We start from the raw sequence: 15,086 nt of genomic DNA, 5'->3' as shown, positions 1-15,086 counted from the left end.
CGTGATAGAATCCCACAAAGGGCAAATAGGGTGGGGTGGGTTTCAATAATAAGTGAGATATAGTTGTCCATTCTGGCAAATAGAGGGCTTACAGGGCCTAGAGTTGTATTTACTCTGACTTAGGAAATTGTTTCTCAAATTCACGCACTGTGTTAGATTGCAAAGAACATTTGTCCTTGAACTTGAAGAACAGATTTTCAGATTTCACATTTAAGAAACTGGGAATTAATGCAATATATATATATAAATAAATAAATAAAATTACTTCTTCCTCCTTCCCCCAATATTACTATTAAATAAATGTTGTTTTTTTAATTAAGGAAATGTGGCATGTCCCTAGGATATTAGCAAAATAACTATCATTTCTTAGTCTCCTTTGCAGAACATTTCTCCCAAGAATGATATCTGATGAGTCTTTCCATCCTTGTTTTAAGACATGGCCAGAGATAAACATGCCAGAACTTTATACTTAGCAATTAAGAACAAAAATTAAGAACTTTATCCTTAGCAATTTTTAACAGCTTTATTGAGGTATAATGTATGTAGCATAAAGTTCTCCTCCTTAAAAATGTATAGTTCGGGGAATTCCCTGGCAGTGCTGTGGTTAGGACTTCACATTTCCACTTCATGGGGCCCAGGTTTGATCCCATCCTGCAATATGCTGGGTGTGGGTAAAAAAATAACCCCCCAAACAAGCAAGCAAAAAAACAACAGTGTTTTACTAACCCATACTAATTAGAACAAAAGCTATCTCAGTGAGAGTGACAAATTCAAACAAACAAAAATCTTTACCAAAAAAGGACGGTTCAGTTGTTTTAAGTGTATTTTCAGAGTTACACTTCCATTATAATACTTTAACTTTAGAACATTTTTATCATCCCAAGGAGAAAACTTATATCCATTCCCTTGAATTTAGGCCTAAGTAGCCACTTACCTAGTTTATGACTCTATAGATTTGCCGTCTGGATATTTTATATAAATGAGAACATAAAGCAGGTGATTGACTTCTTGCACTTAGCAAATGTTTTTGAGGTTTATCCATGATACATGCTGTTGTATGTAGCAGTGCTTCTTTTCTTTCTTTACAGAAACTCTTTTTTTGGCACCACACTGCATGTGGGCTCTTAGTTCCCCCACTGGGGATTGAACCCACACCCCCTGCATTGCAAGTGCAGTTTTAACCCCTGGACCACCAAGGAAGTTCTGCTTCATTATTTTTCATTACTGAAAAATATCCCATTATATTGATATACCACATTTTCTGTATGCAATCATCTGTTAATGTCTTTATGGGTTGTTTCCACCTTTGGCTATTATGAATGATACTAGTATGAATATTCCTGTGTGAATCTGTGTGTGGATATATTTTCATTTTTCTCAAGTGTATGCCTAGAAGCAGAATTGCTGGAGCATGTGAAATCTTATATTCAGTAGTTTGTGGAACTGCCAAGTAGTTTCCAAATATTTCACATTCCCATTCAGTGTACAAGGGATTCAGTTTCTTTACTTTTTTATAGACAATTTCTGTTGTTGGTCTTCATTATAGTCATTCTTGTGTGTGTGACGTGGTCACTGTGATTTTACTGTGGGTCTCCTTCATGACTAAAGATGTTGAGAATCCTTTCATGTGTTTACTAGAGATTTATATGTATGCTTTAGCAAAATGTCTATTTAAATACTTTCCCCATTTTCTCACTGTGTTACTTTTTTATTACTGAGTTGTAAAGGTTCTTTATATATTCTGGATTTAAGTTGCTTAAAAGATGCATGCTTTGCAAGTATTTCTCAGAGTCTAGGAGTTGTGTCTTTAGCGATTCTTTATGAAGGAAGTGGCCTGCCTCAGAGAGAGCTCCTTAAACCTCATTCCTTTCTCCTTTTCCTGCAGTCACTGTGATAAATGAATTTATCAACACATCATTACCTGACTGTATTTCATTTATAAGCTCTTCCCATCTAAGTTTTCCCCAGCTGCCTGATTCAATTACCTTTTCCTTTTCTTAATTCTCCTTGCTGTTGTTGTCCAGTTGCTCAGTCGTGTCTGACTCTTTGTGACCCCGTGACTGTAGCCCACCAGGCTCCTCTGTCCATGGGATTCTCCAGGCAAGAAACTGGAGAGGCTTGCCATGCCCTCCTCTAAGGGATCTTCCCAGCCCAGGAATGAAACCCAGGTCTCCCTCATTGCAAGCGGATTCTTCACTGTCTGAGCCACATATTATAGGGGAATCTTGCCGAGCAAGGAAATTGAGCCTTCTTTTCTCTGAGGAGGTGAGGACTGAACTGGGTACCCAGGATAAGCAACTGTTAAAATGGCTAAGAAGGAAGAGCATGTGAAAGTGCCTGTGACCCAAGCAGACAAAGCCCTTTTGAAGCAGCAAATAAAGCCTTGTGGTAGGAGCTGAGCAGACAAATGAGAAAATGAACTGAGACAGTCAGGTGCAGGCGAACCCATGACGGGCTGAAGAGGTTACATTAACAATGTTTCACCACATTTTAAGACCAGTGAAAAGTAACTGAGCAGTTTTAGAAAAGACTGTAAGATGATCACCTTTGAATTCCAAAGGATGAATTGAAAAATGAACCGTGATTATGAGAGTTCCATTCGGAAGTTACAGGAAGAGCTCAAGTATTGACCACTTAGACGTGGGTAAGATGATGGTAGCATCAATGAGGGTGGTAGAAATGAAGATAAAAGAATGAATCTGAAAGACATTTAGAAAGAAAAATCAATGAAATGATGGTTTGATAAGGGATTATGGTGCTAATTCTTCTGCCATGATTTGACTGTAACTGGCTTGGTTTGACTCTTCCATTCTACCCCTTGGACCACTTAAAGCCTCTCTCTTCCCATTTCTTCATTTAGAAAATATGGATGGTAGTATTTAATTCATAGGAGTGGTACACCACTTTTAGAGCAATATCTAAATCATAATGTCTGCTCAGAAATATGCTGAACAATTAAATGTGTTCATGTTTATGAAAAATTCCAATTATTAGGGATTTGTCTTTTTGAAAAAGTGAAGGAAAGTGAATATTTTCCTAAAAATTAAACACACTGAAGACTTATGATTCTGGCCAAGTTGGACTATCCCCATTCCTCCCAGGTCCTTAACAACTAAAAAACCCTTGGCTATAACACAACAAAGGCCCAGGTAGACTCTGAAAGGTAGGTAGAAGAAGATGGACTACATAGCAGCTCTGGGGGATGAACAAGAATGTGTTGGGTTCTCTGTTTTCGTTTTGCCTCTGGTGTCTCTCAGATGGGAAGCTGAAGAAGTCTGGAACCTGAATCCACAGATAGGCACAGAGGCAAGACTGCTCCTTGAGAAAGAACTAGAAAAGGGGGCCTAATAGAACAGAAAACCTTTCTGAAAACTCACCCTCCTTGAACCATATGATGGTAGGAAACCTGCTTGGCAGAAGCAGGTGGTGCTAGAAGTCCCTCCCTTGGGATGTCAGTGGGCCCAGCATGGAGCTGGGCCAGCAGCACACAGGCTGTGCAAAGCCAGGGCAAGGCAAGGTGATGGGCAGTCTATCTCCCCCTGACTTCAGTGCCGGGGCTCCATCAGAACCTCCACCTCCACCGGCATGGACGAGGCTGTGTGACGTGGAACTACCATTACATTTAATGCTGAAAGACTGATTCGTTTCTCCCTAACACTGGTTGGGCACAAACAGTGATGGTATGCTCTCATTCCTGTGTGACACAGCTCCGGAAATCTTAGCTGACAGAATACAGGTGGCAACACAAGAAAGTTAAAAGCATGCAGATCAGAAAGGAAGAAATAAAGCTAATCCTACTTACAGATGACATGCTTGCCTATGGACTCAATTCTGAAGAATCTACAGGAAAACTGTGCAACTAATAAGTGAGTTCAGCAGAGTCACAAGCTGTTCAAGATTAACACACAGAATTGATTTTATTTCCTTATACTATCAAGTGATACATAGACACTAAAATTAAAAGAATAACATCATATGCAATCTCTCTGAAATAAAGTCAAATTCCTAGTTATAAATCTAATAAAATATGTACAGGGTCTGTGTGCTGAAAATTGCAACACACGGATAGAAGAAATAAAAGTGTAGGTAAATGGGGAAACATACTGTGTTTACAGGTTAGAAGGTTCAATATAGTAAAGATGTCAATACTCCACAAACTGATACATTTAATAAAATTCCTGTGAAAATCCCAGCAAGATTTTCTCTAGAAATGGGCAAACAGTATCTAATATTTAGGCTGAAAGGGAGAGAAACTAAGATGACTAAAACAAAATGGAAAGGGTAAAGTGAAGGGAATTACTGTTATATGATATGAAGGCTTTCTATACTCACAATACTCACAGCAGTGTGGAATTGGCAGTGCAATCAATACACACACACAAATCAGTGAAACAGAATAGGGAATCAGGAAAGAGAAGAACACAAATACAAACAACTGCTTTTGGCACAAGCTTTTTCAATTCAATGAAGGAAAAGTAGCCTCTTCAACAAATGACATGCATAGGCCAAAACCTAAACTTCTTACCATATGCAAAAATAAATTCAAAATGGGTCACAAACTTATAATCTAAGAGGTAGAAGTACAAAACTGTTAAGAAAAAAATGGGAGGAAATCTTTGAGATCTAGGGCTAGAGAAAGAGTTCTTACATGTGATATCTAATGCACTATTAATAAAATGAAAAATTGGTAACTTGAATTTCATCAAAAGTAAAACATTTTGCATTGTGAAAGGCTGCAACCAGGATGAAAATACAAGCCAGAAACTGTGAAAATATCTGCAAATCACATATCCAATGAAGGCTTTATATCTGGAATATATGAAGAATTGTCAAAACTCAACAGAAAAGAAAAAAAGACCCAGTTGTAAAATCAGCAAAAGACATTTCACCAAAGATATAGATGGCAAAGGAACATGTGGAAAGATGCTATCATCACTGGCTATTAGTAAAATGGCAAATTAAGATCTCAATGTGGTATCATAACACACACAATATGAATGACTAAAATCATAAAAATGACAGTTCCAAGTGCTAGCAATGATGTAGAGAAATGATCACTCATGCATTGACAGTGGGAATGTAAAATTAGTACAGCCATTCTGGAAGCTCATTTGGTAGTTTCTTACAAAACAGAACAGTCACTTACCAGATGCCCCTATAATCACACTCTTGGATATTTATCCCAGAGTAATGAAAATATAGCCACATAAAAACCTGTGCACAGATGTTTGCAGCACCTTTTTTCAGAGCTGTGAAGCGCAGGAAACAATCCAAGTCCCTTCAGCATGTGAATGGTTGAACAAACTGATGCATCGTTCCAATGGACTACTACACAGCAATAAAAAGAGATGAGCTGTTGATGCTACAACAGTCTGAATGCAACTCAGGGGCAGTAAATCTATTTTTTGAAAAGTCAGTCTCAAAGTTTACTGAACTGCATAATGCCACGGTATAACATTGTCTAAATGACAACTATGGAGAACGAGATTAGCGGTTGACAGAGGCCAGGAATTGGGGGTGATGAGGGGTAGTGTGGATAGGTATAAACACAAAGACATAGCATGATTGTGGTGGTTGTGGTTATACAAATTTATACCAAGTGCTGAGAACTACACCCATATATACATAAACACAACATGAATGCAGTTGGAAAACATGGTATGAACTAAATAGTTCTGTAGACTACTTGCAGTGATACACGAATGTCAGTTTCCTGGTTTAGATATGACGCAACTGCTATATAAGATGGCTATAGATATGACATGACTGCTATATAAGATGGCGCTATGGAGAGAAACTGGGTGAAGGAGATCAGGGAAACTTTGAACTACTTTTGCAGCTTTCGGTACTCTATAGTTTTTTTTTTTTTTTAAAGGTAAAAGAAATTATCTACATTGTGACCAACATTGTTGATGTTTGAATAGCTTCATAATACTCTGGGGGTTTGTAAATAATGCAGGAGAAAGAATGAGGATATTGGGGTTCGAGTCTTTGACATACAACTTACTATCTTTATACTTATAGATGCTCCAACCTCCAATTTCATCTGTGAAATATGACTTATAAGACCTGCTTGCCATATCCCAGTGAGGTCACTAAAACATTTTTTTTTTAAATGCAAACTAGATCACTTTGAACAAAGTGAAGCTGTAGCCAGTCAGATCCCAAATGTAAGACTTTTGCAGTCACAGCTGTAGTGACTGTTTCAGTAGCTTGTTTGGATCCTGCTTAATTCACTAAGAAAAAGTATGTTAATTGAAAATGGTTACAGAAGTGGATGGGAGTCCTTCTGAGCCATCCCATGAAAAAGAGAAGGGAGAAAGGATCCATGTGATAATGACAATGCTTAATGAACACTCATTAAGTATTAGCCAACTAATTAATTAAATATTAATTAAATTAAATATTAGCCAACATAACATTAATTATCGTCAGTTTGGAGAGTTTGATGCCACATCATTAGTTCTTTGTCTTGAGAGGTTTGATACTCCAAATTTACTATAATCAAGCTGGTTTGTATATCAACAATCCTAAACATAAATCCTTCAGCTTCCCAATCTATAGTCTTGTTTCTTGGGAACTATAATTGAAGCTAAGCAAATGTTTCTTTGTTTAATATCTTCAAAAGTGAAAGTCACTCAGTCCTGTCTGACTCTTTGTGACCCCATGGACTATACAGTCCATGGAATTTTCCAGGCCAGAATTCTGGAGTGGGTAGCCTATCCCTTCTCCAGTGGATCTTCCCGACCCAGGAATCAAACCGGGGTCTCCTGCATTGCAGGCGGATCCTTTATCAACTGTGCTATCAGGGAAGCCCAATATCTTCAAAGAGGTATTCTAATTTAAGTGTATTCGGAGTTCTACCTGTTCACAGCTTTCCTGCCTGAACTTTCATCCCTTAAAGTTTTCTTAAGCAGCTTAACTGCCATTCAGCAATAAGTCTGCTTACAAGTAACTAATAGTAGTGGGAAAAAGGAGTAATACTACTAGCAGTAGTAGTAGTAGTAACAATGATAATGAACTAGTTTACACTTATTGAGCACTTACTAGTTACTATGCTGTAATAAATATCATATCTGTATTAACTGAATCCTCATCACAACCCTAGGAGATGGGTTGTATCCTATTCACGTTTTACATATGGAAGCTAAGAAGACTGGCTGTTTGAGTCACTCAAATGCCTATGGCTACTAAGTGGCATATCCAGGATCATCTAACCCAGGCTGTGTGCCTCTAGAACCTCTTGCCTCTATGTCCTGCCACCTCTCACAAATGCTTGTCTCACACTGTCTACAGCATCTCCAGCAGCTGGAAGGGGATTTGAGATTTTTAGCAGGAGACCATTTCTTCTGTGGCCATCTCTGTCAAACATAGTTTTGAAGGTGCTGAATACTTTGAAAACTTAGGCGTGACTAAAGATAATAAGGAGGAAATGTTTTGAAACTCTTGTCCTTTGGGGATAGATTGGATTTTCAGTGGGTATTTGGGGCCAGTACAGGAAAAGATGGTCTTTATTCTTGGCATCATGTGATCACTTCCCCAGTGTCTAGAGGCACTAGTCCAAACTCCTCCACTTAGTAGTTTTGTGGTGTTAGAGTATTTAATAATGCAATCTTTAAGTTTAATAATGTCTTCATTCCTTCATTGTAAAATGAGTATATTTCATGTGGTTGTTGGGAGAATTAAATGACATATATGTGATAATATTTAGCTCAGTTGGGGAAGGAAGTGGCAATCCACTCCAGTATTCTTGCCTGGGAAATCCCATGGAGAGAGAAGCCTGATGGGCTGCAGTCCATAGGGTCACAGAAGTCGGACACAACTTAGTAACTTAACCGATACTGCCACCATTTAGCGCAATGCTGGGCACTTTGGATTCACTATTACTGTGTGAGGGAGGGCTTCCCAGGTGGAGCTAGTGGTAAAGAATACACCTGCTTGTGCAGGAAACATAAGAAACCCGGGTTTGATCCCTGGCTTGGGTAGATCCCCTGGAGGAGGGCATGGCAACCCACTCCAGTATTTTCGCTTAGAGAATCCCATGGACAGAGGAGCCTGGTGGGCTACAGTCCATGCGGTTGCAGAGTCTGGCACGACTGAAGTGACTTAGCACAGCACATGTGAAGTAGAGGAAGGTAAAGTCTGGGTTATCGAAGAGTTGCTGCAGTTTGTCTCCTCAAAGTTAACTAGTTCTTTGGGCATCCATGATAAAACTTGCAAATCTCATCACCATATATTGTAATATCATTGCCTCCAAAGTGATGAAAGATATTAAATTTATTAAAAGCTCCAAGATGGGTTAAATTCATATGGTGTCAAGAGTACATGGAAGCCTGCATGGCAAGAGTGTTCATATGAAATGGTATTTGAAACCAGGCAAAGGCATAGATTTTCACTTCATTGTGAGAGTACTTTGAGTCCAGGAACCTCATGACAAGCTAAAGAGGTAGTAATCAACTTATGCCCTTGCAAGAGAGTGATCAGTCCACCTCATCAGAGAAGGGGGTTTGCCTCAAGAATATTGGGAGATAACAGGGTCAGTTCAGTTCAATCACTCAGCCATGTCTGATTCTTTGCGACCCCATGGACTGCAGCACGCAAGGCGTCCCTGTTCATCACCAGCTCCTGGAGTTTACTCAAACTCATGCCCATTGAGTCAGTGATGGCATCCAACCATCTCATCCTCTGCCATCCCCTTCTCCTTCTGCTTTCAGTCTTTCCCAACATCAGGGTCTTTTCCAGTGAGTCAGCTCTTCACATCAGGTGGCCAAAGTATTGGAGTTTCAGCTTAAGCGTTAGTCCTTCCAATGAATATTCAGGACTGATTTTCTTTAGGATGGACTGGATGGATCTCCTTGCAGTCCAAGGGACTCTCAAGAGTCTTCTCCAACACCACAGTTCAAAAGCATCAGTTCTTCGGCACTCAGCTTTCTTTATAGTCCAACTCTCACATCCATACATGACTACTGGGAAAAACATAGCTTTGACTGGACAGACCTTTGTTGGCAAAGTAATGTCTCTGCTTTTTCATATGCTGTCTAGGTTGGTCATAACTTTTCTTCCAAGGAGCAAGCGTCTTTTAATTTCATGGCAGCAGTCACCATCTGCAGTGATTTTGGAGCCCCCAAAAATAAAGTCTACTACTCTTTCTACTGTTTCCCCATCTGTTTGCCATGAAGTGATTGGACCAGATGCCATGATCTTAGTTTTCTGAATGTTGAGCTTTAAGCCAACATTTTCACTCCTCTTTCACTTTCATCAAGAGGCTCTTTAGTTCTTCGCTTTCTACCATAAGGGTGGTGTCATCTGCATATCTGAGGTTATTGATATTTCTCCTGGCAATCTTGATTCCAACTTGTGCTTTATCCAGCCCAGCATTTCTCATGCTGTACTCTGCATATAAGTTAAATAAGCAGGGTGACAGTATACAGCCTTGACATACTTCTTTTCCTATTTGGAAGCAGTCTGTTGTTCCATGTCCAATTCTTACTCTTGCTTCCTAACCTGCATACAGATTTCTGAAGAGGCATTTCAAGTGGTCTGGTATTCCCATCTCTTTCAGAATTTCCCACAGTTTACTGTGATACACACAGTCAAAGGCTTTGGCATAGTCAATAAAGCAGAAATAGATGTTTTTCTGGAACTCTCTTTTTCAATGATCCAGCAGATGTTGGCAATTTGATCTCTGGTTCCTCTGCCTCTTCTAAAACCAGCTTAAACATCTGGTAATTCACAGTTCATGTACTATTGAAACCTGGCTTGGAGAATTTTGAGCACTACTTTACTAGTGTGTGAGTTGAGTGCAGTTGTGCGGTAGTTTGAGCATTCTTTGGCATTGCCAAAGAATGGTTCGTGACATTGTACAGGAGACAGTGATCAAGACCATCCCCAAGAAAAAGAAATGCATAAAAGCAAAATGGCTGTCTCAGGAGGTCTTACAAATTGCTGTGAAAAGAAGAGAAATGAAAAGCAAAGGAAAAAACGAAAGATATTCCCATTTGAATGCAGAGTTCCCAAGAATAGCCAGGAGAGGTAAGAAAGCCTTCCTCAGTGGTAACAGGATAGGTGTGTTAACCCAATGGGATAATCCTTTCCGAATGTATATCAAATTATTACATTGTACATTTTCAGTATCTTTCAATTCTATTTGTTAAGTATGCCTTTATTAAGCTGATGGGAGTGGAATGGTTGGAGACTGGAAAGACACCAATGGACCAGACTTCTGGAATGTTGCAGAAAATCATATATTTCTCCACACTGTTCTTTTACCTGGAGTGCCCTTCTTGAGCATTTCTGGCTGAGAAAGCCATGACTGTTTTTAAAAGGCTAGTTCAAATACCACGTCTTTCAAGAAAAATTTTTCTGCCTATTGGAAGGCATTTCTTCGCTCCAGTGAACTTCTTTTCGGTTTCTCTTTGTTTCTCTTGGCAAACATGAGCCGTGCTTGTTTGCCTAGGTCGTTCTGAGTTATGCCTCTTATTCCAGTGTACTTATTAGCAAAGTCCCCTTTCACTCTAAAATATGTTCTGTTTATATGATAAAATATAAGGTCACCTACTTATAACTCTTATCGCTTCTCCCTTGTGTTCTGGTTAGTGACATATCGCTGTCTGGTGACCTCTATTAAAACGGTCATGTGAGCAGGGACCATATCTACTCATTTGTATTCCCAATACAGACCCTAATGATTTTTTATTAAGTGGATTTAAATAAGTATATTGAAAACTCTTGGGGCCTAATCCTTTATTCTTAGACATTTTTGTCTTCTTGACGTCTTCTGGTATTGCACCTGTACTTATGAGGTGCTTGCTAGGTCTGTAAATGTGGTCGGACATTCACAGGGCTCTACTATTTCTGGAACAACCTGAAGATGATTTGAGCACTGACTAGAGGTGTGTCTTCATAAATCTCCTCCCCTCACACTGCTTGCTAACCTGTGCATGTCTCTCTGACAGTTTGTGTTGGTCTTCCGGCCTTAAGAAAAATTTTCTTTGGAAAAATGCAAGGTGTTAAGAGCAATGGGCAAGTATCTACTTGACCTTATTGCTTGTGGGTGACTGAAACAGCTCTGCTTTGCAGAATTTAACTTTTCTCTAGGACTCTTTAACCTAGTTCCTCTTAGGAAATTTAAAATAAAAAAATAATGAAGGTAGACGTTATTTCACTTGATTGCTACATTGATCTAATAGTTTGCTTAACAAATATATTGAGTGTTTAGTTACATTCACTTAGTGTTGTTTTCTTTGAGGTTTCTAGCTGGGATTTTAACTTTTGTTTTATAGTCTTATGACTTCAATAACCCTACTTGATTTTTCTCCTAAAATTTCTAAGTCATAGTAGCAGATGTTAAAGGGAGTAAAGGGCATAAACTTTCTCATATTATTTATTTACAGAGGAGTCATTTAGGTGAATATAAAAACTTTCCAGTGATGAGAGGAGAGTGTAGTTATTTGTGAAATCTTGATTTCTAACTTGGAATCTTTCAGTCCATTTCATAGTGTTAGATATATTTTCCCCTGTGTCTTGTGAATTAAGGATGCTGTGGCTATTTGAATATATATAACCATATTGCTACACATCAGGCATCAGCACAGTGGTTAAATTCTGAACCCTGTGAAAATGGTTAGTGCTTCTCTGCCAGGCTGTGTTTGCTGGGCCTTCCTCTTTAGTTTTACCCTCCTTGTTCTTTTGGAGAAGGATATTGAGAGGATGTGACAGGTGTTTGGACCACGAGCTGAGGCCTGGCAATCAGATTCACCACATGCAATCCCTGTCCTTGTAATACATATTCTGCCCACTGTTCCCACAGTCAGAGCTGTTTCAAGGACACAACCCTGAAAGAGCAAGGCATTTTTGAGACCATCAGGATGGAATACATGACCGAACCCTTTAAGGCCTCTATATAAACTTTTCAGATTCTGGTGGGCAAGTGCAGAGATCTACTGGTCCTGCACCCGCCCAAGACCAGCCCCACATGTGAGTCCCCTTGCTTATTAAATCTGTGTCTAGCAGTCTGGAGTGTCTGCCTCTTTCTTTGGGCTCTCCTTGCTCTCTTTGTATGAAGGCCAGTTTCAGATTTTACCTAGGAAGCTTCCAAGGTTTCCAGCCAACATGTTCTAAAGAGGCCATGGACTCTTTCCTGTGGGTTTGTTTCTTTTCCTTCTCTTTTTCTCAACTTTGCAGGAAGGTTTCCCGGCCTTGGGGCTGTTGACATATCAGAGAGGTTGAATTCTTTGTTGTGGCGCACTGTCCTCTGCATTGTCGAACGCTTAGCAGCATCCCTGCCCTCCATCCGCTAGATGCTGAGAGCATCTCCTTTCTCAAAGACCGACAACCGAACGTCTCCTCGGACATTGTCAAATGTTTCTAGGAGGAAGAAAAGATGCAGGATTGAACACCCCTCTCCCCCACCCCTTGAGAGGAGAGGCTTTGGAGCCTCTGCAGAAACCTTTGCAGCCATGAAGGAAGCAGTGACCTCAGAGCAACACTTAGCAATCATTATCACTTGGCTAAATCTCTTGACTTCTCTGACACTCCGTCTGCTTCTGTGCAGTGAGGATAATAACATACATCCTCTGGGGTTGTTGAGATTTCAAAGTCCCAATGCGTGGGAGTCACTTTCATTCTTACCTGGTGAGTTCCTGCTACCTTTTCCAGTGTCAGAGATTCCAACTCACGAAAAGGTGTCTCTCTTTCTTACCCTGCAAACAGAGCACGATGAGTGTGGCAGCGGGCAGCACAACTGCGATGAGAATGCCATCTGCACCAACACCGTCCAGGGGCACAGCTGCACCTGCAAACCGGGCTACGTGGGCAACGGCACCATCTGCAGAGGTAGGCTGGCTGCTGCAGGCGCGAGGCCGCCTGTGAGCTGCCCCCCTGCCCGGGTTATTGGCCCTCCCATCACAGGTCCTTTGTGCCTTTCTGGTGACTGACCCGGGCCAGGGTTCCTGTCTCTGGTGGGGTCAACGGGCAAGGACACTGTGCCTCAGGGAAGAATAAAAATGCTCTGAGTCTGACTTTGGGGTAGAAGGAAGAAGATGTGCTTGTGGGTCAGGGCATGGTCCCATGTCTAGATGGCCGCCTTCAGCTTTGTCTGTTGGCTTGTGTTTGGTTTTTTATTTTTTTCATTTATATATATTAGTTGGGGGCTAATTACTTTACAATATTTTAGTGGCTTTTGCCATACATTGACATGATCAGCCATGGATTTACATGTGTTCCCCATCCCGATCCCCCCTCCCGCCTCCCTCCCCATCCCATCCCTCTGGGTCTTCCCAGTGTACCAGCCCTGAACACCTTGTCTCATGCATCCAACCTGGACTGGCGATCTGTTTCACACTTGATAATATACATGTTTCAATGCTATTCTCTCAGATCATGCCGCCCTCGCCTTCTCCCAGAGTCCAAAAGTCTGTTCTGTACATCTGTGTCTCTTTTTCTGTCTTGCATATAGGGTTATCATTACCATCTTTCTAAATTCCATATATATGTGTTAGTATCCAGTATTGGTGTTTTTCTTTCTGGCTTACTTCACTCTGTATAATGGGCTCCAGTTTCCTCCATCTCATTAGAACTGTGATGGATGTGCTGGTGGCTGAGGTGGGCGTCTGTTCTCTGAAAGCCCTGCTCAGATAGCAAGAGAACCCCAGTCATGGCCACTCTCTAGGTATCTGCTGGGATATGATGCTGTAAGTTTCAGCCCCTCTCTGTGTTTGGAACAATTTAGAGGCCAGTGCTCTGGCTTTTGTCAGCATTCAGGATAAATTCCCATTACTCCTCCTGTCTAATGGGAACAGAACAGTCCCTGACTCCTCTGAGCTTTTCTCTCTTCTCCCCGCTGAACTCGCTCTGCACCAGCGCCTTATTCCGCGCTCTTCCCGCACATGCCAGCCACATTCCTGTCTGGGGCTGTGTGCTCGGGCTCCCCCACCCCGCCTCCATGCTCATTTCCTTCAGGCCTCCACTCAAGTCTCTGCCATCCTCAGAGACTTAATCTGATCACTCTGTCAGAAGGAGACCCCTAGTACTTCTCAGTCCTAGGCCCTCCTTTATTTGTCTTAACTAACCTCTCAGAACATTATGCATCGGTGTGATTATGCTTCTATATTATCTGTCTCATAAGCTCTGTGAGAGTGACCACTCGGTCATGTCTCCCTGCTCTTTCCCATCCAATACAATGGTACCTGGCACCGTGAAAGTGTCAGCCGTCATTCACTGACTGAATCAGCCAAAGAGGAAACAGACGTCACACTGAAAAAGAGGCAAGATCTATATTAAAAACAAAAAACCCGGAAATAATCCTTTGAGTTAGGTATTATTAGTCTCCCCATTTTAGAGGTCACCATATTTAGACACAGAAAGGTTAAGTTACTTACTCAAGGACACACAGCGCTCTAGCAGTATTCTTCTACAGAGATGACATGCTGATGATGAGAAATAATACACAGTGACTAAGTCACCATATTCATGCATTAGATTAGAAGAGAATCTTATAATATTGATTGTATTCTGTCTCAGTGAGGTTGGGGTAAACAGCCTCATGCATGACTGAGAGGTAAATGGGTGAAAGTTTTTAATGGCAATTTGACAAAATCGATCTACTTTTAAAGTAAATCTGAAGGGTCTTAGAGAGATTCTTTTGATTCCATTGATTTTACTTCTTGAAATATGTTCCAAGTATATGCTTTTGAGGGAGAAAAAATTGCATGTACAGGGATATGTTCGCTACATTATTTGTATTCACTGAAAGCCGAAAACAGCCCAAGTGTCTGGCAGTAGTGGAATGATTTAATTTATTTGGAGTATTGTTTCATGGAATAGAATACAGTGGTTTGAAGTTCTGAGCATATGTATGCACACACATGTGCACATGCATATACACACCCATACTACAAGAAATACTTTTGAGAAAAAAAAAGAAATAAAACCAAGTTACAGAACAGTATATATAGTATCATCACTTGGCTAATTTATTACTTATAAATATCTATACATGTATTTATGTAAATGCAGTGACATGGCAAGCATGCAGACTCTTCACCTTATTAACCATGGGGATGGGTGAAAAAGGACATTCACTTATT

General features: G+C 40.5%; 1 protein-coding gene across 2 annotated transcripts in view; it reads left to right on the top strand.

The window, feature by feature from the left end:
• The window catches only part of NELL1 (neural EGFL like 1), a 1,003,663-nt gene that overhangs the window by 607,857 nt on the left and 380,720 nt on the right, over window positions 1–15,086 (top strand). For both annotated transcript variants that reach the window (XM_070457287.1, XM_070457286.1), the window contains exon 14: window positions 12,712–12,834. In XM_070457287.1, coding sequence (XP_070313388.1) covers window positions 12,712–12,834 — 123 coding nt within the window. The remainder of the gene's footprint in view (window positions 1–12,711; window positions 12,835–15,086) is intronic.

The sequence above is a fragment of the Odocoileus virginianus genome, chromosome 28, assembly GCF_023699985.2.
Source record: "Odocoileus virginianus isolate 20LAN1187 ecotype Illinois chromosome 28, Ovbor_1.2, whole genome shotgun sequence".
Classification (NCBI taxonomy): domain Eukaryota; kingdom Metazoa; phylum Chordata; class Mammalia; order Artiodactyla; family Cervidae; genus Odocoileus; species Odocoileus virginianus.
The sequence above is the reverse complement of the archived record's forward strand: the minus strand, read 5'-3'. Positions and strand labels throughout refer to the sequence as shown.